Genomic DNA, 22,619 nt, shown 5'->3' with positions numbered 1-22,619 from the left:
GGATCTAACAGATATATTCAGAACATTTCATCCTAAAACAGCAGAAAACACATTCTTTTCAAGTGCACATGGAACATTCTCCAGAACAGATCACATATTAGGCCACAAAACAAACTCAACAAGTTCCAAAAGAGCAAAGTCATACCAAGCATCTTTTCTGACCACAACCCTATGAAACTAGAAGTCAACCACAAGAAAACATCTACAAGCACCACAAATACATGGAGGTTAAATAACCTAGTACCAAACAATGAATGGGTCAACCAGGAAATCAAAGAAGTTAAAAAATACAGGGAAACAAATGAAAATGAAAACACAACAGTTCAAAACCCTTGGGACACAGCAGAAGTAGTTCTAAGAAGGAATTTTTACAGCAATACAGGCCCACCCACTTCAAAAAGCAAGAAAAATCTCAAATGAACAACCTAACCTTATGCATAAAGGAGCTAGAAAAAGAACAACAAATGAAGTCTAAGGCCAGCAGGAGGAAGGAAATACTAAAGATTAGAGCAGAAATAAATGATATAGAAACTAAACCAATAGTTTTAGTTTCATTTAGATATAAACCAATAGTTTTAGTTTCATTTAGATCAATGAAACCAGGAGCTGATTCTCTGAAAAGTCAATAAAATTGATAAACCTCTAGCCAGACTTATCTAGAAAGAAAATGACCCAAATGAATAAAATCACAAATGAGAGAAGAGAAATAAACACCAAACCCACAAAAATATAAAGGGTTATAAGATAATACTATGAAAAACTATATGCCAATAAATTGGACAACCTAGAAGAAAGGGGTAAAGTCCTAGGAACACATACGTTCCAAAACTGAAACAAGGAGAAACAATATTTGAACAGACTGATTACCAGCAAAGAAATGGAGTCAGTAATAAAAAAAACTTCCAACAAACAAAAGTCCAGGACCAGATAACTTCACAGGTGAATTCTACTAATCACTTAAAGGGGAGTTAATACCTGTTCTTCTCAAACTGTTTCAAAAAACAGGAAGGAAAGGAAACTTCCAAATTCATTCTATGAGGCCAGCATTACCCTGATATGAAAACCAGATAAAGACACACAACAAGAGAACTGTAGGCCAATAACTCTGATGAACACAGATGCAAAAATCCTCAAGAAAATATTAGCAAACTGGATCCAACAATACATGAAAAAAAATCACTCACTATAATCAAGTGAATTTATATATATATATATATATATTTTTTTTTTTTCCCAGTCGTGTCTTACTGCCTGGTTGACACTTCAGTTATTATACCTCATTATGCATCTGTATACCTAAAATTGTAGATTTATGTAACAACAATAACAACCTCAAAATATCTGTATGGGGGCACTATAGTTTATGAAACATTTCCAATTATGTCACGTTATCTCCACAACAATCCTAGGAATGGCTAGGCAAGGTGGTGATGTTATTATTTGCCATTTTCCAATGAAAAACTAAGAAGTAGAAGTCTGAGCAACTCAACCAAATTCATGCACCTAAAGCTAGCACCCTTTTCCTTTTAATGCAGACTCCATACTTTTTCATGATACATATTAAACACCCCAAGGGGGGGGCTGGTTAAGACAGCCACTTACTCTCATTACCTCGTTTTTTTTTCTCCAGAAAGTAAGAGAGATATTTAAGGGTATTTGTTTATCCCCACTGTCTGAGAATGCCAGGCAAGCAATGATACAGGTGGCTCTGCTCATTGAATCGGCATGTGGGTAAACACTGAGTGACAGGCTGCTAAAAATCCACAGCCCTACCTGCCTGGGCTAGGGCACTGGATAATGTTGGTCTCCAAATCCTACCCATGTCCCTGCCAATCAACTACAGCACAATAAGGAACTCACAGAGATAAATTCCCCCAAGACTGAGTTGACATCCTCTCAGAATGTGGAGGTAATTCTTGTCACAACTCTAGGGAGATGACAAAGCACACAGAAGGAAGTTCACATGAGTCACAAACCCACAGCTCCAGAATACTAAGCAGCTCTGTCTCCACCTGACAGCTGGGTTAAGCAGAAGCCATGTCTGTTTTCTCTCAATCTCTCTCCCTTTCTTAACTAAAAACAACTTAAGAAAAAAAGAAAACCAAAAAACCACCCTTTCTGAGCTTGGTGAGGGCCATGATTTTGTGGTGAGGAGGTACAAGAGGCTCCCAGACACATGGCCCACGTTCTCTTTTTGTAACTTACTAAAGATAGGGGTTGTATCTCTTCTGTTTTCACTTAGGATGCAAAGAAAGGGAAAAGAGTGGGAGATGACAGAGGAAATAGCTAAATTGCACAGAATATAAGCATACTTTTCTCCAGCTTTTCCTTTCTAATCAGGACTCTATGAAATGAGGTTGGGAACCTTTGACCTCCAAAGAAAGCACAAAATACAGTCCTAGATGATCACAATTATTTGGAATATAATTTTCTTTAAAGCCAGCTCATCACATATTTTCTGTAGCCTTGGCACTCCTAATTTCTCAGTATGCTCTTGTAAAGGTAGTTTTTGTAAGGCTCCCGTTCTATGGACCCAGGTGGAAAAGATAATTTGTTAACCAGGGCTCTGATGCATATCAGAGTAATCCATGTTAAAGGATTTTGGGGGTCTCTGTTAACAATTTTTCAATGTCCCTAAAAGACTGCCAATCTGAAGCAGCAGGTCAGCAACTAAGAGTGGTGAACTCTGTAAAGTGCCTTTGCTGTGTTACTTAGGATTATTCAGTCCTGTTCAACAAAGAGAAATAAGGATGATTAATGGAACTGCATAGAGGAACAAGTAGCCTGTGAGACATAAGCAGAATTCATGTAACGTATATGGTATGACTCAGTGTTAGTAACCTCTGAGTCATGGCAGCCACAGACAAAGTAGAAAATGTGTGTACTGAGTACAGAGGTGGAAGCATGGGAAAATGTGATATTCACGATGCATCCATTTTGTGGATGACACCAAACGTTCAAGGGATACTACATATACGTGAAATATATGTACCTATTCTGGCTTCAAAAACCCTGTGCACAAGAAATGCAAAAGGTCCATGGCTATTCATCAGGCTATCTGTTGAGCTATGGCTAATGGCCAGGTAAATCTGTCCTTGAGTTTCCAAGAGATCAAGTGTACGACTGACCCCAGCACCTTCTGTCTATTGAGCTTTCTTGCCCAAATCTTGAATGTGATTGTTACAGTCACATCCCCATAGGGAAGGCTGATGTGGCAGAGAGAGAAAACAGGCCATACGAACACTGCAGGCTCCAAGATTCATGTCGTTGGGTCCCTCTCCCTGCTTATACTCTATCCTAATTGTTTTTAATTGCCCCTATCTCTTCCCTTGTGCTTCTCACTATGCATTTTATTTGACTTAATAAGCTATGTGATCCATGCATCTTAATTTGTTGTGTGAGCCTTTCTGTTTTGGGACCTCTACGATTGCCTAGTAGTGGACTTGGAGGCTACTAGTACTTCAAGGTCATTTCCCACATGACAAATTCACAGCAGGACCATGCACACAACAACAACATAAAAAGATAGCTTCAACTTTTTTTTAGTAATTACTGTGTACTAAGGAACATTCTATGCATTTTGTATATATCATTCCAAAAAATCTTCATGATAACTCTATAGAGTAGAAATTAGTATCTCTATCTTATAGGTAAAGAAAGTTATAAGGATAAGGGAGGTTAAATAAAGTGTTTAAAACGACACAACTAGGAAGAAATAGAAAGATGACCTCAATTAGTGTCTGAATCCAAAGTTACACCCTTCCTATTTTGTGGGAGGCTAGGCTATTCCCCCTATATGCTCCTCAGACTTCCCTTGGACACGGTATCTAAAATCTACCCCTCACACTTCTTATCCTCTTCCCAGGATTTATTTTTTTCTTCATACTAGTATCATCATCTAATGTAGCTTTCTTACTTATTGCCTGTCTCACCCACAAGAATGTAATTTCTATAAGGCAGGATGTTTGCCTAATTTATTAACAACTTCTTCCAGTGCATGGAAAAATGCTTGGCATATGGTAGATATTCAGTGAATTTCAACTGAATCAATGAGTAAATCCTCGTACTGAGTTTTTTCTAGGTAGACTTTTGAAAATAAAATCACAGGCTCGAGTGAATAGATTAACCCTGGAAAATCTGATTACACTAATTATAAAGGGCATGGAGGATTTCAGAACAAAGTTCCAGGGGGAAACAATGGGCTAGAAGGAAATTCCACAGCCAGTGCTGTGCCTTGATTTCCATGTGACCTCACTGAAGACCCTGGTTGCCTCTGCAGCCTGGGAACCTTTATTTGATTTTCTTCACATTGTAATTTCAGGGCCTTGGATTTCTCCTATGGTCACCTCTGAGAAGAAATCCAGAAACAGTGGAGTTTTATATGTATGCACATTTTACAGGACATTCTAGAAAAGGGGCTTATGCTTGTTTCCCCCTCCTATACAGTTACTCACTTTCTGTGACCTCCATTTTCAGGTGAGAACCCTAAGCCTCAGTGAGGGTGGTAACTTGCCCTGGGTGTGCAGTCTAGTTAAAAAGCCAGGATTTAAAAAAAAAAAAAAGCCAGGATTTGAAGCTGTGTTCCCCATCTAAGGTCCCCCAGTCCACTCTGCAGAAATATTGTTCCAATGAAGAGGTCCATAAATAGAAACATGAGACTTTATAAAAAGACATACCAAAAGAACTAAAGTGAATCCACCCATCCCCAATGTTGTTACTTAGAATGGATGAAATAAATTTCTTTTTATGAAACGTCTTATTGTTTTGTAAAGGATAAAACATCAGCTGAATAGGTCTATAATAACAGTGCAATTTTTGGTGAATTTGCAGTTAAAATGGAAATAAAACTGATTTAGTAAAATTGGAACACTTTTTTTTTTTGCGCCACAGGATTGGTAGGTATTGGCTCATCTTCTTGGATATGAAAATCATTTTCTCCAAATTAATTTCTTGAAAACTCAGCTGTCCCAGCCTTTCAAACCAGAAGATTAAACTGATCTGATGGGTTCTAGAGGCTCTCAGGAGCATCCTGGCCAGGATCATAAATGAAATGCATTAGATAATTTTAATTTGATATAGTAGACCTCAGGGGCAACTGAACTGCCAAGGAATCATGCCTCCATTCATTTCTGCTCATTTAGGTATCAGTCAGATTTCTGGAGAAAGACCTGGCATCTAGATGCTGCTGTTGTTGCTACGAGAAGAAATGGAATGTAAGGGCATCTTGGGGATGTTTGCCAGCAACCTGTCCTTAACATCACCCTGAAAAATGTGAAGTAGACCAGGTGCCAGGATGTTTGTAGATACTAGGAAACCATGACAGGTTTTCAAGTAGAGAAAAATAAATTCAGATCTATTTAACTTTAGAGCTTCACTCATTCAATCACTCAACATGTGCTTACTCATTCGTTGAAACATCCATCCATCCATACATACGTATTTACTGAGCACCTACTATGTGCCTGGTGCTCTGCCAGACTGGAAGTAAAGTTTATGAACCTGTTTGTGGTCAAATTCAGTTGTCTGAGGGCCTCTAGAACCCATTAGGTCAATTTAACCTTCTGGTTTGAAAGGCTGGGACAGCTGAGCTGTCACATGGCTATTAAGCATTTGAAATGTGGCCGATCCAAATTAAGACATGCTACAAGGGTGAAAAGCACAACAGATTTCAAAGACTTAGGGTGAAAAAAATCTCATTAATACTTTTTGATTACATGTTGAAATGATATTTTTATACGTTGGATTAAATTTATTCATATATATAGGAATTTATAATATATATAAAATTTATTCATATATATGAATTTATAATATATATTAAATTTATTCATATATATATTCATATATATATATAAAGATTTTTTATTTTTAAGTAATCACCACACTCAATGTGGGGCTTGAACTTACAGGCCTGAGATCAAGAATTGCATGCTCTGAGCCAGCCAATCACTCCTGAAGTATATTTTTATAATTGTTTTCATGTGTTTCTTTTTATCTTTTGAATGTAGCTAATAGAAAATTCAAATAAACATATGACTTGCATAATATTTAGTCCTGCTAGTGACTATTTGCAGATTTCTTCCTGCTATTATTATGTTTTGGGGGAAAGCCTGAGAGTGTCTTTCAGGGAAGATAAAACAATATAAAGGTAGAATGGATGATCCATTTTGCTTAGGTGGTATTTCTAGGTCATTAATTTTTGTTCTGAAATCTTTGCTTTGGATACTAAATATCTAGATCCAGTATTCTGAAACTGAAAAATACAGAGAAATTTTGGGATGGTGCAATGTTTGTTATTTTCTGAGCTATCATTAGGTATCCTATATTCCTGAATATCCATGGATTCCTGCTTGCATTTGGGAACACCAAACAAGATGGCTTAGAAGGAAGTAAATACTTACGGAATGAATGGGCTGTTTGACATGATGATATTGTGGGAACTAAGTGAAGCTAACTTTGATCTTGTCTCATCTAAAAAAGACATCTGAGTTATTTATGTCTGTATAACTTATATTAGCATTGACCAGCTAGCAGGAAAAAAATTTTAAAACTTAAATAATTTGAATGTATTAGGTTGGGAATAACATCTAATGACTAAAGGAGTCTGTGAGATTAACAACTTTTGGCAAAAAGCACTAAATAAAAGTCAGAGGGCTCAATTCCAAATGCTTTTTAAATTAAAAATTGATTTTAGTTAAAATCATCATATTCTCAGATCAACAAATTAGTGGGATTTCTTCTCTCCCTTTTAAAGGGCTATGAAAACAAAAACAGGTCCCCTCTTTTTTCTGTTATTCACAAGTAGTACATGGTTTGTAGACTCCTTTCTTGCCCTCTAGTAATGCTCAATCACTTCCTCTCTGGCAATGAGAATAGTAGAGAGAGAGAGAAATTAGCCTGGCACTTGGGAATGACAGAAAACCAAACCAAAAAACTCCTAGGACAGGTCCTCAGACCCACAAATGCTGTGTCTATCCCTGTCTAGCATGACTCATGTTGGAATTAAGTTTCTTTTGAGCTCAAGAGAAGATTTTGAAATACACACTGGGATTTATGGAAATGAGAGAATTAAGAATATGAGTAGCACAGAGCACAAGGAACTGTCCGTGACTCTACTGGTAAGAATACAGCAGCATAAGAAAAAAGAAATGGGATATGGGGCTGATTTTTTCTGGGATTGGAACACATGCCATCGATGCCAGATATTGTAGCAGAGACAGATGGCGTGGCAGATGCTGTGAAAGAAAAATGACTTACTACTAGGTGAACCGGAAAAAATAAACAAGAAGGACAGAGGAAAAAGTACAAGAGTTCTCCTCTGTTGTCAGGAACATCTTCCCATGGCTGCAAAATGTAACTGCATCCCAAGGTTGCAGACTGAAGACTGTGTCTTACCACTTTCTCCGCTGATTGCACGTTTGGAATTTACAGCTATTCTTTTGAGAGGATTCACTTTTTGTCTATTGGTTTTCCAAAAAAAAGGGAAGACAACAACTAATTGGATATATGATGCCTACAGACTAGGAAGAAGATGCTACTGCTAATCTTCTCTGGCTCAGTTGGATGCTATATGATACACAGAAACTGAATGAAACTCATCTTGGTTTATTTTAGAAATGCTCCCAATTAACATCCTTTCAAGGTGCAAATCAAATGAATGGGGTTGGCATTTTAATAAACTTAAGTCAAAGTTATTTAAAACATGTCTTAGAAAGCCAGGCTGGGCTCTCTCATTAGGTCCCTGGGGTTTAAAACAGGTGTCTCACCCAAATTATAGCTTAGCATGTGTTGTGGCTCCATGGAGTTGATAGGAATAATTGAAACCAATAAAAATGATTTTCAAATGCTAAGGCTCTATTATGAGCTATCCCAATATACACATGCAGCACAGTGCCAACATATGTAGATTCAATATATGAAAATTCATCAATATGCATTTGGCAGCCAATGTTGCATCACTTATATTAGACAGGAATGGATGCAATCAAACCTAAAATTGCCAATATGAGTTACTGAAACAAACAAACAAAAAGTATGTGAATGATATTAAGGATTTTCTGGCCATTTCAAAATGTAAAAAAGGGGAGTTAGGGGCTGGGCAAGTATCCAGTGATGGTTCTGTCACTGTATTTGCAGAGGAAATTGAAAAATAATTAAAAACTATAGAGTAATATGGACTAACAAACAGCTACTGTAAGATTCTGAAGGGTAATTTTGATTATATGTAACATTTACTTTCTGTACTGTTTTTAGAAACACTAATAGCCCTCTAAAGTAGACTCCATTGTACATGTACAACCTTCACTCACACACAACTTATGACTTACAAAATCATTGCAAAAATGAATCTTAATAACAACATGGAATCCAGAAATAGACGCATTTTTAGGAGAGCAAATGCATCCAAGGCCTCCTGGCAATCCCTATTTCTCATTTTCTTTTCTTTTTTAACATTTTATTTATTTATTTGAGAGAAAGTAAGAGAGAGCGAGCACAAGCTGGGGGGAGTGGCAGATGGAGAGGGAGAAGCAGACTCCCCACTGAGCAGGGAGCCCCATGTGGGGCTTGATTTCCAGGACCCCGGGATCACGAACTGAGCCAAAGGCAGACACTTAACTGACTGGGCCACCCAGGCGCCCCTATTTCTCCTTTTCTTCTTATTTCCTGTTTCTTCTATTGCCCAGATTGGCACTGCCCTCTGCTACAGTGAAGTAGAAGACACTAAGTGCAGAGAATAAGTATTATACTGGCATCTCCATCGGGCCCACCTTGGAACAAATGAGTATACTAAGTTTAAGGATACACATTTTCTGAAAGCCAGGGAGAAATTACAGGGGAGCTATTTCAATCTAGAACAAGTCCTGCTTGAGGAATTTCTGTGGTATGTCCCTGCTAAATCCTTCCAAAGGAATAAGCTTTAGAGCCTGATAGGCCAGCTAGGAGTGGATGGTAGAAGGTGGGGGAGAGCTGACTACATTCCAGCATGAAGTGGTGGATGGCTGCAGAGCTACAAAAAGCCATGTGCCTTGACCTTATCATCAAGTGTAAATATCTGTTGTTTGGCCTCCTTCACTAGACTTCTGAACCTGGACAATGACTTTTGATAAAACAGCTTGATAAAATATTCCACTTTGTGGAATTTTATATGAGAAACTGAGGAAAAATGAACATATTCTCCAATTCTGGCAAAGGCTGGATGGACAATGCTGCAGTTACAATTTCTACGGGGCAGCAATCTCATGTTTTTAATGTTGTTTTTTTGTTTGTTTAGCACTCTGAAGCTCCCTTCTACTAAATTTCAGCACATTATCAGTGTTTACACAACAGACACAATTGATTATCCTATCAATATCACATAGCTTAAATCCTAATTAAGAACTTCCTCCTTCTATAGTTATATAATGCAAATTATAATGTTTTCTGTTTGAGAGACTCCTGCATTGTATCTCTAAAATTAGACATGGGGTAGAGTGTGCAAAATGAGCAAAAACAAAACAAAACAAAAAACAAAAACCCAACACCTGGAAAAATCCCAAATGCTCTTCTATCCTGTACATGGTGTAATTGCAAAGGACTCTTTTTCAAAGAGGAAAATAGTGGCATTAGGCATTTAAAATTGAAAACAATTTCAGTTTTCACAAGCCTTCACCAAAAAGCATTTTATTCGATGCTTTTGTTCATCAGATAGCTTTAGTGTTCTCTTTAAATGTGTCATTGAGGAGAATGTGACATCACATTATCCTTGCAATAAGCACTTCTTACACTAGTAAGATGCTTATGACTGCTTTATGAAATACCTATTCTTTGCCTTGATAAAAATATCTATTTTTATGTCATTTCCATGGATAATTCTTATGAATTTCCAACACTGATGTTGCCATATAATAAACTCCTGATTTACTCAGAATCAAGAAAGCAGAAAACTCTAAGAGAAAATTAGATATATAAATATATATTTTTAATATTTCTCTGTAGTTGAGATAAATGATGAGGAAAATAATTTCCAGAATATTTTTTTTTGCTCAGAAGTGCAACCTACAGAAAAATGCATATATACTTCCACATGTACAATCATTTGTAACTTCTATAATCCTCTAAGCATGAATAAATCTTTATAACACCTGATTTATTATGAAATCCTGGACTACCTTTTGAATCATCAAGGACAAATTTATCTTCAGTGTAATTTTGAATAGTAAATAGAATTACCTTATTCTAATTCTTTGAAAATGTGTAAATGTATATTACAAGCCTCAAATGACCAGAACATTTTCCCTCATATCCCCCAAATATCTTTGTTCTTTTTAAAAAGATTTTAGGGGATCCCCAGGTGGCTCAGCGGTTTGGCGCCTGCCTTCTACCCAGGGCGTGGTCCTGGAGACCCGGGATCGAGTCCCATGTCGGGCTCCCTACATGGAGCCTACTTCTCCCTCTACCTGTGTCTCTGCCTCTCTCTCTCTCTCATGAATGAATAATTAAAATCTTAAAAAATAATTTAAAACAAGAATAAAAAATATTTTATTTATTCATTCATGAGAGAGAGAGAGAGGCAGAGACACAGGCAGAGGGAGAAGCAGGCCTGCTACAAGGAGCCTGATGTGGAACTTGATCCCACGATTCTGGGATCCTGACCTGAGCCAAAGGCAGACGTTCAACTACTGAGCCACCCAGGTGCCCCAATATCTTTGTTCTTATTCGCCTCAGGTAAGTTTAACCCCTATTACTGAATCTCAATTGACATGAACATTCTAATTTGTCCTCAAAAACTATCTTCTTTCTCAATCATCTTAGGTAGACTCCAAAAATAAGTGTAAATTGATGAAAATTTAGTTTTAGGAACATTCTCAAAGTTTCTACAGGGAGATGCCTGACTATTGTCTTCAAACAGCTGTAACAGAATGGGAATACAATGTTGCAAATCCTTGAGAATCAAAAGCCAAATTGCAACTAAGGAGTCTCATTTTGTAGTCCCTCCTGTAAAACCTCTGCTCATGGTAGCACTTAGCTCTTGTTACCACAGATTGGAAGCTAATCAGACCTAGTCATTACAAAAGAGGAAGATCATCGAGGGACTTACTCCAAAATAATGATGGCTGGGTTATAAACTCCCCTTCCAATTAATTTTATTGTTTCAGTTGATGAAATTGCAGAAGTGAAATGAACCTGGAAAGAGTGAGCACTGTAACCGGCAGGAGTCACAATTCCAATGTCTGCAAACGCTTCAAAAATGAAAGAAGATGCAAGATGCAGGATACAGAGTTCTGGGCTTGAGGGTAAATGCTGAGGCCGACTGTAAAGGTTTTCATTTTTCACATTCAATCAAATCGGTCTGAAGATATTTCATTTCCTACTGTTAGTGAAATAAATCATCAGCTAGAATTAATAACTCTAAAGTCTTCTATCAAATTTCTTCACTCACCTTCCATAGGGGTGTTGCTGTCTGGTCGATTTGCAAAGACAACATCCACATACTCCAGCTGCAGCCTCTGGAGGGAGCCCTTCAATCCTGGGAACGGAGGCAGGAAAAACACAAAAAGTATAAATGTAAGCACTATTAGAGATAGTTAAAGAGACTCCGAACTCCAGAAAACAAACTGAGGGTCACTGGAGCAGAGGGAGATGAGGGGATGGGGTAACCAAGTGATGGTCATTAAGGAGGGCACTTGATGTAAGGAGCACTGGGTGCTATATGCAACTGAGAAATCTCTGAACTCTACCTGTGAAACTAATAATATACTATACGTTAATTAATTGAATTTAAATACAATTTTAAAAAGATATAAAGTTTGGTTTCCTACAAAAATTTACTTTAAAAAAACACTATTAGTTTCAAAAAGATATTGAATGCAATGATGTATTAATTGGCCCCTAGAACCTTTAAAAATTATATCAGAGGCTGGCTGTCCTCAACAAAGAGAAGTCTTATAGGGGGGCACAGTCAGTTCAGCGTCTGACTCGTGGTTTCAGCTCAGGTCATGGTCTCAGGTTTGTGAGATTGAGCCTTGCATCAGGCTCCACACTCGGCACGTAGTCTGCTTTAGACTCTCTCTCTCTCTCTGACCCAACACCCTGCTGTCTCTAAAATAGTAAATAAATCTTTAAAAAGTCTTACAATTTTCTCAATGATTTTAGTAGTCTTATCCCATTAGAAAACATCCTCAGTAATGATCTTTCACAGTGACTCATCTGTGGCAGTATCCAGGAGCAAAGTTTAGAATAAAAAGTAGCTAAGAGTTTCACTTCTTTCTTCTTGAAAAATGCAAATTGCTGTCATGTTATGAATAACTTAATGGGCTTACACTGGAATGGAATATATTTATTGCACATCAAAAACATTAAAATAGTATAAATCAGAAACAAATGACTGCCAACCCCACCTTAATGCACACTGGGTTGTAACAGGAATAAAAGGATTGGCAAATGAAGCTTTTGCTAAACATTTTACTAATTGGAACAAAGTTTGAGGAAGCTTAAATATAGCTGAGCTCTACCATTTCTATTATTCCCTGTTCTTTGGGGAAGAAACGAAAACACTAGAAGCTAAAAAGACTTAGGTAATATAAAGGAGAAAATGAGAACTTAAAAAAAAAATATGGAACCAATAATCTAAGTTTTAGCCCTAACCATTTGGTCACATTCCTGTGAGAACTCAGAAAAAATGATTTCAGTAAAATTAATACATCCCTGAAATAGAATGCATTGTATATAATATTATGCAACCAAAAGGATGACAGTTCAAGAATCATCTTATCTCATTTCCAGGAGGCATAGCACTTCCTTATCAGCCTAGTTAATTCCTCAGGAAGACCCATGGTTTTTCTCTTTTTATTATAGGCATAAAATTAATTGCATGTTAAATGAGGCTCTTATAAATTTAAATTTGGCTCATTTAAATTTGATTTTTCAACCTGGTTTACCAGCCAGCCACAATTACTTTTCTGACAGGAAAATGAAGTGCTTGGATATAGTTCCGGAAATATTTTTCATTCATTGAGAAAGGACTGTCTGTGATGGTGGCTTGTTAAAAAGCAGCACTGATGAAGAATTTAAGGCAGACAGGTGTTACAAGGTCCAATGCCTGTTCTCAAAATACTGCAGTGAATTTCAGGCCTGGGGTGTCGCCAGCTCTTTCAAGGGGCTGCTTGAAATGAAATTTACCTTAAAAAGCACTACGATATGAGCCACTTTTTGGAAGCAATTATATGTATGGAGGAAGTAAGGGGAGGACAGAACAGCCAAACGAACAAATAATAGGGCATCACAGGCTGGAAAGTTTGAAAATCTGTACTCTTGCACGCTGTGTGATTCTACTTGGGTTATTTGACACCCCCCCCTTTTTTTTTTTTTGGTGACCCAGGTCTCTAATCTGCAGCAGAGATAACAGGATCACTGCTCTGGAAGAGCAAATTAAACCAGCTGTGAAACACTCTGTAAGCACAACAGTCTATAGAAATGCAGTAATTTCCATAGTGGTGCTCACATCTGGAAAGGTTCAGAAAGAGAGGCACCAAAGACTAAATGCTAAAGATTTTCACTGGACCTCCTGGTTTTGGAGAGTGGCATTTAGTGACGGTTCTAGCCCTTCCTGGTACTGGAAGCAAGTGCCCCCCCTTCTGATAATGGCCCTATCTCCTAGTGTCTCTTCTGAGCAGCTCAGCATGGTCAGAAAGTAACAAGAAAAAGCTGCAGCTGGTTCGACCCCTTTGTAGTGCTGTGTGGTGACTTGAGTCATTTCCTCTCCCAGGCCCTGAGCAGGGGCTAAATTCCAATATGATCCCCAAACTGCGCGGGGCCCTGGGGGTATAAAGATACATGGACACCGTCTTTCTCTCCAAGGAGCAAACAGTGTATAGTGAGAGCATCTCTGGCACAGGTTCATTTGTTCAAGGTAGTAATGTGCACCCATAAATAATGGTTTGCTACGAAGGTCAGTCTTGCTTTTTTTTCTTCGCCTCTTAATTCTTTCTCTGGAAGGCATTTTTTTTTCCTTGATATTTAAGCTGAGATTCAAGTATAGTCACAAGAGAAGATAAGAAATGATGGGCTATATCATGTCAGCGATCCACCTGAATTCCCACGATGACTTTGAAATGAAGTAGGAGATTGTGCCTTTAAGAGACTCTGCTCCCAACTTTGAAAATCTCAATCACATGAAGTCTTGAAATACATGGTATAAATTCTGGGTTTTACTTTGAGATGGAACATCATTGGTGGGGGGCTGGGACATGAGGAGTTCAATAGGGGGAATGACATTATCGGATTTCCATTTTGAGCTGCTCATGGGTCTGCTGGGGATGACCTGGAGGAGGCAGGGGTGGAAGCAGGGAGGGAGGCCAGTGAGAGGTCACAGCAGCAGAGCAAGTGGGCCAAGTCAGGATGAAGCATTCAAATATGAGACAAACTGTGTAAGTAGAAATGGGGGGACTTGCTGGTGTGCTGGACAGAGTATGGAGGTCAAGAAATCAAGGACGACCCTTAGATTTTTGGCCTAAAAAATGAAGTGACTATTAGTAGGACAGGGAAGTCAGGGGGAAAGCAGATTGGTGGGAGCCACATAAGTCTGAGCAGCACATTAGTCAAGCACACAGAGCTCTTGGCAGTTGGATGGACCAGCCTAGCATTCAGAGGCAAGGTCTCTGTGCAGGTGAGGCAAAGGATTTGGGATCCAAGGTACTAACTTGGGCTGGCTGAATGACTTTGCTGATGTCTTTTAGCCTCTTTGGGACTTGGTTTCCTCATCTATCCAAAGACAAAATAGAGTGAAATGATCTTTTGGCTTTAATCTTTCATGTGACTACAAACCAAATCAGGCACTCCTGCCCTTTCCCATTGGAATGCCTTAATCTTGTAGAAATAGCTAAATTGTAGCAACATAAAGATGCACTCAATAAATGTCTCCTTGAAAGCCATTTAGGGTTCATCTCCAATAAGCAAATAGACACATTCCGGCTCCACTTAGCAAATGTTTGTTGAACACTGGCTTGGGGCCAGGTATAGTTTTAAGTTACACATGCAAAAATGCAGTGACCCTGGCTGCAGAGGGACATCTGGGCAGCTAATCAGAACATAAGGCAGATAAGTGTGCCAGTGCAGTGAATGCACTTGCTGAAGGCACTTTTGACATGAGCCTTTTCCTCGGCACTAACCCTGTGTCTGTGGGAGTGAATATAGCAGAAGCAGGAGAAAAGGCTCCCTGTCCTTGAAAAGATGTCTGCAAGTTAACTGGCAATTCCTCAAAAGTCCATGGGCTAATAAATTATGTTATGTAAAGAAAACAGCTTTCAAGTAACTATAGTAAAAAGAAGTCTAAGTTCATTTTTCTTTTAAGTTCCGAAGATTAATAGGAACTGTATTGTTCATAAGGTAAACTTTAGTTCGATGTTAGCCTGTTTCATAGACATCTAAAGAAATATGCTCATTCCAGAAGTTACGCAGATTGGCATGGTCAGAAATGGAACAGGTGTTCAGTGTTGCCTGTTGAACGAGTAGAATCAAGGAAATTGGTAGCCTGGAGATTCCGCAAGGGTTCTATTCAAACATACTGTATCCACACATTTGCTTTCCTTTCTAGCTTGAAAAAAATGTTGCCTTAAACGAAGAACACTCTTTCTGTATATAACTTCCCAACTTCTTCTCGGCAGACCTCTCAGTTATGACTCAAGATATATCTGCTTATTTTTTTTTATAAAAACTGGCTGTATTAGAATAACGTATGTGCTGCCCCTCCCATCGTGAAACACGGTTATCCTGAGTGGGCGATTTCAGTTTAGTATGAACATGGAACGCTGGGAAGGAATTTGTGGTGAAGCCATCTGTTAAGAAATTTAATCTTTCATTGAAAAAAAAATCATAAATTATATTTTAAAAATAAACATCCAGATAAGTTGGGATTGGCATTTGCCATTCACTGAAAAGGTCTAAGTAGTTCCTCAGATCATTTTCCTCTCCTACTCCTCTCATTTTAGAATGATAGTGAGTTTATGTTTTCAATCACATAACAAAACGGTCATTCACCTCAAGGACAAATATACACTCAGACACAGCCTCTGCCAATAAAAGCACACAGTTTACTTAGTCTTCTAATTTGACTTACCAACCTAATTCTATTCTTTCATATAAGATACTAAGGAAACTTGATCTGCTATATTTTAACACCAGCAAAAAACTGGGGCTTAACGAATGTTTGTAGAATGGCTGAATGAATAGACTTTCAGAGCTTGACAGGACCTTGGGATTCTAAATGGATATAGTAAACCTCCCGCTGTGAAATTTCTACCTCCACCTTGTGAATCTAAGGAGCATGCTGTTCCTAATAGGATCTAAGTAAAGGACCTTGGGCTTACTGAAAAGGTCTTTCATATGATTTTTTTCAAAACTGCATTATGTGCAAGTCAAGCTCATTTTACACTCTGTAAACCAGCTCAGGTGGCCAAGGTCATCAGCACTCAAGTGGCCTGAACCCTACATGAATTGGACTTCTGTCTTGGCCTCTAAGAACACTTTCTAAATTTATTGTGCATAAGAATCTCTGGTATTCAGTAAGGTCACCTCCATCACAAAACAACTATCAGTGAAACCCAAGGATAATGATTTGTAAACCTCTTCAAACTTTGAGTCTAGAAATCTCATGTCCTCCCTTTTCTTTTCTCTACAGAATTCATTCAATTCTCTAATTTCAGCCTGCCTAGAAATATCCTTTCAGCTGATGCTCTTGGACTCATTAACATCTTTGTCTTTAGCTGAAACTATGAACTACTAAATAAACATACTAATAAATCATTCCAATTCTTTGGTCTCAAAAGCCTGAAGTTTTGTGTTAAAGTTTGAATCTGGGTCAATCTGAATTTCAGCTGAACTGGTTTATCCATCCCAAGAGATTAGTTTTTAAGAGATTTCCTGACTTATTTAAAGGGACAGAGAATTTAAGGTATTTCTGTTAAGTTCTTTGAGGCTAGGAAAAACCGACTGAAAAGAGAGAATTTTGAAATTATGGACACACTGGTAAATATTAAAGCAATGGAGATTTAATAAAAGCACGGCAACCTTTTCTCCATTCTTTCTCTCCTCGATTTTATGTTCTCTGTTGATTGACATCCTGAACCATTTCCTAAATCTCTTTTTGAATCAGTTAGATTAAAAAGAAAAGAGGGACAAGAACTTTTTAGGTAGCACACTGCTGCCTTGTTTTTCAGTTTGGTACAACAAGCTAATATGGATTATTTCTTTTTTGGTGGGGGATGGCTATTTCTTATGGACAGACTTCATGGTAGATGACTCAAGTCGCGCGGGCAAGTACTAGAGTAGGTAACAGTTTTAAAAGGTTTTACTTTGCGATGTCAAATTGGACACTATGGCTTGAGAAGGGATTTTGTTTGGGTTGGGAATTTGACACTTTTTTCTCATGCTACAATGAGCTTATTCACTGTGGTGGTCTTAGATTGTTACTTAGTAAAGGGTGCCCTTATTCGTGGTATGAAAACTAACAGTTGCACTATTAAGAATGATGATAATGATAAAAATAACATTTATTAAGTGCTTATTATGTGACAGATACTGTGCTCAATGTGAATTATCTAATTTTAGTCTCTGTATAGTAACATTGTGAGGTGGAATATTTATAGCCCATAGTATAACCAAGGAGATGGAGGCTTAGTGAGGTTAAGTAACTTGCACAAAGTCCCCTACCTCATAAATGACACATTTGAAACTTGAGCCACTGTTTGTTTGGTTTCAAAGCCTAGTGCTTAAAAATATATTAAAAGTTAGTGAAAAATACCAAACTCATGCAAAAACTTTGGAAACTGATTGATATAATTATTACTGTTAAAAATTATTTATAGATATTAAACATAAATATAAACATATTCTCCAAGATCTGGCTTCAAAAATCTCCATTTTTAATTAGAAAGATTTTGTAAAGTAATCTCTATGTCCAACGTGGGGCTCAAAGATCAAGAGTCACATGCCAAGTGAGTGAGCCAGCCAGGTGCTCTATGTTACATGACTGAATGCCAAAATTATTTTTTTTCCAGTGGAAGTCTAAGATACTTCCAAATTCTCTCTATAGGTTAATAAAGATTTTTAACGTATAAACTGCAATGATTGTCTTCAAATTCAACATTATCTTTCTTTTTTAAAAAAAGATTTTTATTCATTTATTTGAGAGAGAAAGAGAGAGAGAGAGAGAGAGAGAGAGAGAATGAGCAAGCACACAAGTGAAGAGAGGTACAGAGTGAGAGGGACAAGCAGACTCCTTTCCCACTCCTGCTGAGTGGGGAGCCTGATGATGTAAGACTTGGTCCAGGACCCTGAGATCATGACCTGAGTTGAAATCAGACACTTAACCAATTGAGCCACCCAGGCGCCCCTTAACATTATCTTTCAGATTAGGTTCATGGGGAGGAAGAAAACTTCACAGTGAAATGACAGCCTGGAAGAAATTATTTGTAACACATGTCACTGACAAAGAGTGAACATTATTAATATACAAAGAACTACTGAAAATTAATAAGATCAAGAAAAGCTAATAACTCAAAAGAAAAATAGCTTAAGAACATGAAAAGTTGGTTTCCAGAAAAAGAAGCACAAAATTATGAAAAGGAGTTCATACTCCTAGATAAATGAATGTATAACTAAACAAATAAAACCAGATCATCCATCAGATTAGTATATTTCTTTTAAGAAAATAATTTAAAATATGCATTATTCTTTGACCTAACAATGCTGCTTCCAGTATATAAGGATAGCCATTTGTATAATTCTTTATAATAATAAAAACAAAAAATAACCTACAAATCATGTGTATGTGGATGCATATAGGTCTAAAATTATTTAATTGTGAAAAAAAGTAAACTTTAGGTTAATATGTATAGCTTGATTCCATTGGTTTCACACTTATGTTCTTGTATTTATATGTAAGTATGGATAGATAGATAGATACATCAATTTAACTGTGGGGACAAGTTGGGAAGGACATGTACCAGATTTTCACATTGTGGAATGATATGAGGTAATCAAATGGGAGGATTTCATTTTTTATGTTTAAAGTGGTGAGGTTAGAGTACATCTCATGTTTTTATTGACTTTGGTATTTCATAAATGAAACTAATTTTAAAAAGAAGAAAAATCATCTGTCTTAATAGTTAATTATGATCTAGAACTATAAAAATCTTGGATTTATATAGCCCCATTTAACATTTTTCCTTTACAACTAGTGCAAGTATAACATTTTTGTTATATATACACAAGTGAGAAATACATAAAAATTCCTCACAGTTCTTATAATCCTCCCAAGGAAGTAGAGTAGTACTCTACTACATAATTGTTCTAGAAGACCATACTATGTTTATTTCTAGGCTCTACAAAGTTTTGAGTAACATCACAAAAGTAATGGCTCCATGAGTCAGTTTCTTAGTAATTTTTTATAATTTTTAAAATGCATATAATACCCTTTAAAAACTATCATAGTCTTGAAAAATTATATGCCAACAAAAGGGACAACCTAGATGAAATGGATAAATTCCTAGAAACATATAGCCTCCCAAAACTGAATCAGGAAGAAATAGACAAGTTTGAACACACCAATTACTAGCAATGAAATTACATCAGTAATCAACACACAAAAGTCCAGGACCAGATGGTTTTATAGGTGAATTCTACTAAACATTTAAAGAAGAGTTACTACCTATTCTTCTCAAACTCTTCCAAAATGCAAAAGAGGAAGGAAAACTTTCAAATTCATTCAATGAGACCAACATTACCCTGATACCAAAACCAGATAAAGACACCACTGAAAAAGAGAAATACAGGTCAATATCTCCGGTGAACACAGACTCAAAAATCCTCCAGAAAATATCAGCAAACTCAATCCAACAATACATTAAAAAAAATCATTTACAACAATCAACCAAAACTTATTCCTGGGATGTAAGGGTAGTTTCATGTTTGCAAATCAATTAACATGATATACCATATCAACAAGAGAAAGGATAAAAACTGTATGATCGTGTCAATAGATGAAGGAAAAGCATTTGACAAAGTACAACATCCACTCATGATAAAAACTCTCAACAAAGTACATTTAGAGGGAACATATCTCAACATAATAAAGGCCATATAGGAAAAACCCACCACTAATATTCTACCCAGTGGTGAAAAACAGAGTTTTTCTCCTAAGCTCAGGGACAAGGATGTTCATTCTTAGCACTTTTATTCAACACAGTACTGGAAATCCCAGCTATGACACTCAGATAAAAAAAAGGAATAAAAGGCATCTGAATTGGTAAGGAAGAAGTAAAATCTGCAGACAACACAATACTATATGTAGAAAATCCTAAAGACTCCACCAAAAACTACTAGAATTGAAAAATGAATTCAATAAAGTTATAGGATAAAAAATTAATATACAGAAATCAGTTGCATTTTTATACAATGATAAAGTAGCAAAAAGAGAAATTAAGAAAACTATCCCATTTACAAATGCACTGAAAATAATAAAGTACCTAGGAATCAATTTAACTGAGGTGAAAGACCTGTACTCTGAAAACCTTAAAACACTGATGAAAAAAATTGAAGGCGACACAATGTAAAGATATTCCATGCTCACTGACCAGGAAAAATTTTGTCAAAACATCCATACTACCCAAAGCAATCTATAGATTTAATGCAATTCCTATCAAAATATCAACAGCATTTTTCACAGAACTAGAATAATCCTAAAACTTGTATGGACCCACAAAAGATCCTTAATACCAAAGCAATCTTGAAAAAGGACAAAGCTGTAATTATCACAATCCCAGATTTCAAAATATACTACAAAGTTGTAGTAATTCAAAACAGTATGGTACTGGCACAGAAACAAACACACAGATTAATGGAACAAAATGGCCCAAAAAGAAACCCAAGATTATATGGTCAATTAATCTATAACAAAGGAAGCAAGAATATACCATGAGGAAAAGGCAGTCTCTTCAAAAAATGGTTTTGGGTTAAAAAAAATGGTTTTGGGGAAATTGGACAGCTACATGTGAAGGAATAAAATTGTATTTATTACACCATACAAAAAAATAAACTCAAAATTTTTTAGTTATTTTGGAACAAATATTTTTCCAAAGAATATATGCAGATGGCCAACAGATACATGAAAAGATGTTTAACATCATTGATCATCAAGGAAATGCAAATCAAAGCCACAATAAGATATCACCTCACACCCATCAGAATGGCTAAAATAAAAAATGCAAGGAAAATCAATTGTTCATGTGGACGTGGAGCGAAAGGAACACTTTTGCACTGTTGGTGGGAATATAAACTTGTGGAGCTACTGTGGAAGAAAAAACATATGGGGGTTCCTTGAAAAATTAAAAATAGAATTACCATGTGATCTCGTAATTCTACTCCTGGGTATTTACCCAAGGAACACAGAAACACTAATTCAAAAAGATAATATGCACCCCTATGTTTATTGCAGCATTATTTACAATAGCCAGCATATGGAAGCAATGCAGTGTTTCTCCACAGATGAGTGGATTACGAAGAGGTGATACATACATATATAATGGAATATGACTCAGCTATAAAAAAAATCAGTCTCACCCTTTGCAACAACATAGATGGATCTGGAGGGTATAACACTACGTGAAATAAGGTCAGAGAAAGACATGATTTCACTTACATGTGGAACTTAAGGAATAAAACGAACAAAGAAAAAAAGAGACAAATCAAAAAACAGACTCTTAAATATAGAGAACAAACTGGTGGTTACCAAATGAGAGGTAGGTGGGGGGGGTGTAGATGAAACATGTGAAGGGGATTAAGAGCACACTTATTGTGACAAGTTCTGAGTAATGCATGGAATTGCTGAATCGCTATACTGTACATCTGAAACTAATATTAATTGTATTGGAATTTAAAAAAAAACAAATTTAAAATAAAACTTAAGTTTTAGCATATGTCCACACAAAAACTTGTACACACATATTCACAGCAGTATTATTCATAAGTCAAAAAATGAAAGCAACCCAAGTGTACATTACCTGATGAATGAACAAACAAGATGTGGTCTATTCATACAATGGAACTGTATTTGGCCGTAAAAGGAATGAAGTATTGATACGTATCACAACATGGATGAACATCACGCTAAGTGACAAAAGCCAGTCACAAAGTATTACATATTGTACGATCTCATTCACATAAAATATCCAGAATTAGCCAATTTATAGAGACAAACGTAGATTAGTGGTTGCCTGGGGCTGTGGAAGAAGGTAGGGAGAAGGTGGGAAGTGACTGCTAGTGGGTACTAGGTTTCTTTTTGGATGGGTGGAAGTGTCTTAAAATTGAATTTATGATGATGCCTGCACAACTCTGCAGAACCAATGAACTGTGCACTTTAAGTTGGTAAACTTATGGTATACAAATTATATCTCAATAAAGCTCTTTTTAAAATGTCTTACGGGAGTGTTTTATTAATATTAGCATAGCTGTGAGAAGAGTTTTAGAAAATTTGTCCTTTTTCTTTTGCATTTCCAATTGTCTTCTCTATATCACCACATGCCTACACTAAAACTCAAAGACTGTGGTTGATCGTGATTCTTTTTATAGAGAATTTTCCCCCTCCC

General features: G+C 36.8%; 1 protein-coding gene across 4 annotated transcripts in view; it reads right to left on the bottom strand.

Annotated features, from left to right (window-relative positions):
• KCNAB1 (potassium voltage-gated channel subfamily A regulatory beta subunit 1) overlaps positions 1-22,619 on the bottom strand; it is a 332,464-nt gene that overhangs the window by 43,196 nt on the left and 266,649 nt on the right. For all 4 annotated transcript variants that reach the window (XM_055321088.1, XM_055321090.1, XM_055321089.1 and 1 more), the window contains exon 8: positions 11,420-11,506. In XM_055321088.1, the coding sequence (XP_055177063.1) occupies positions 11,420-11,506 (87 nt within the window). The remainder of the gene's footprint in view (positions 1-11,419; positions 11,507-22,619) is intronic.

This window comes from Nyctereutes procyonoides, unplaced genomic scaffold (genome assembly GCF_905146905.1).
Source record: "Nyctereutes procyonoides isolate TBG_1078 unplaced genomic scaffold, NYPRO_anot_genome, whole genome shotgun sequence".
Taxonomy (NCBI): Eukaryota; Metazoa; Chordata; class Mammalia; order Carnivora; family Canidae; genus Nyctereutes; species Nyctereutes procyonoides.
Note: the sequence above shows the minus strand (reverse complement) of the source record. Positions and strands in the feature narration are given on the sequence as shown.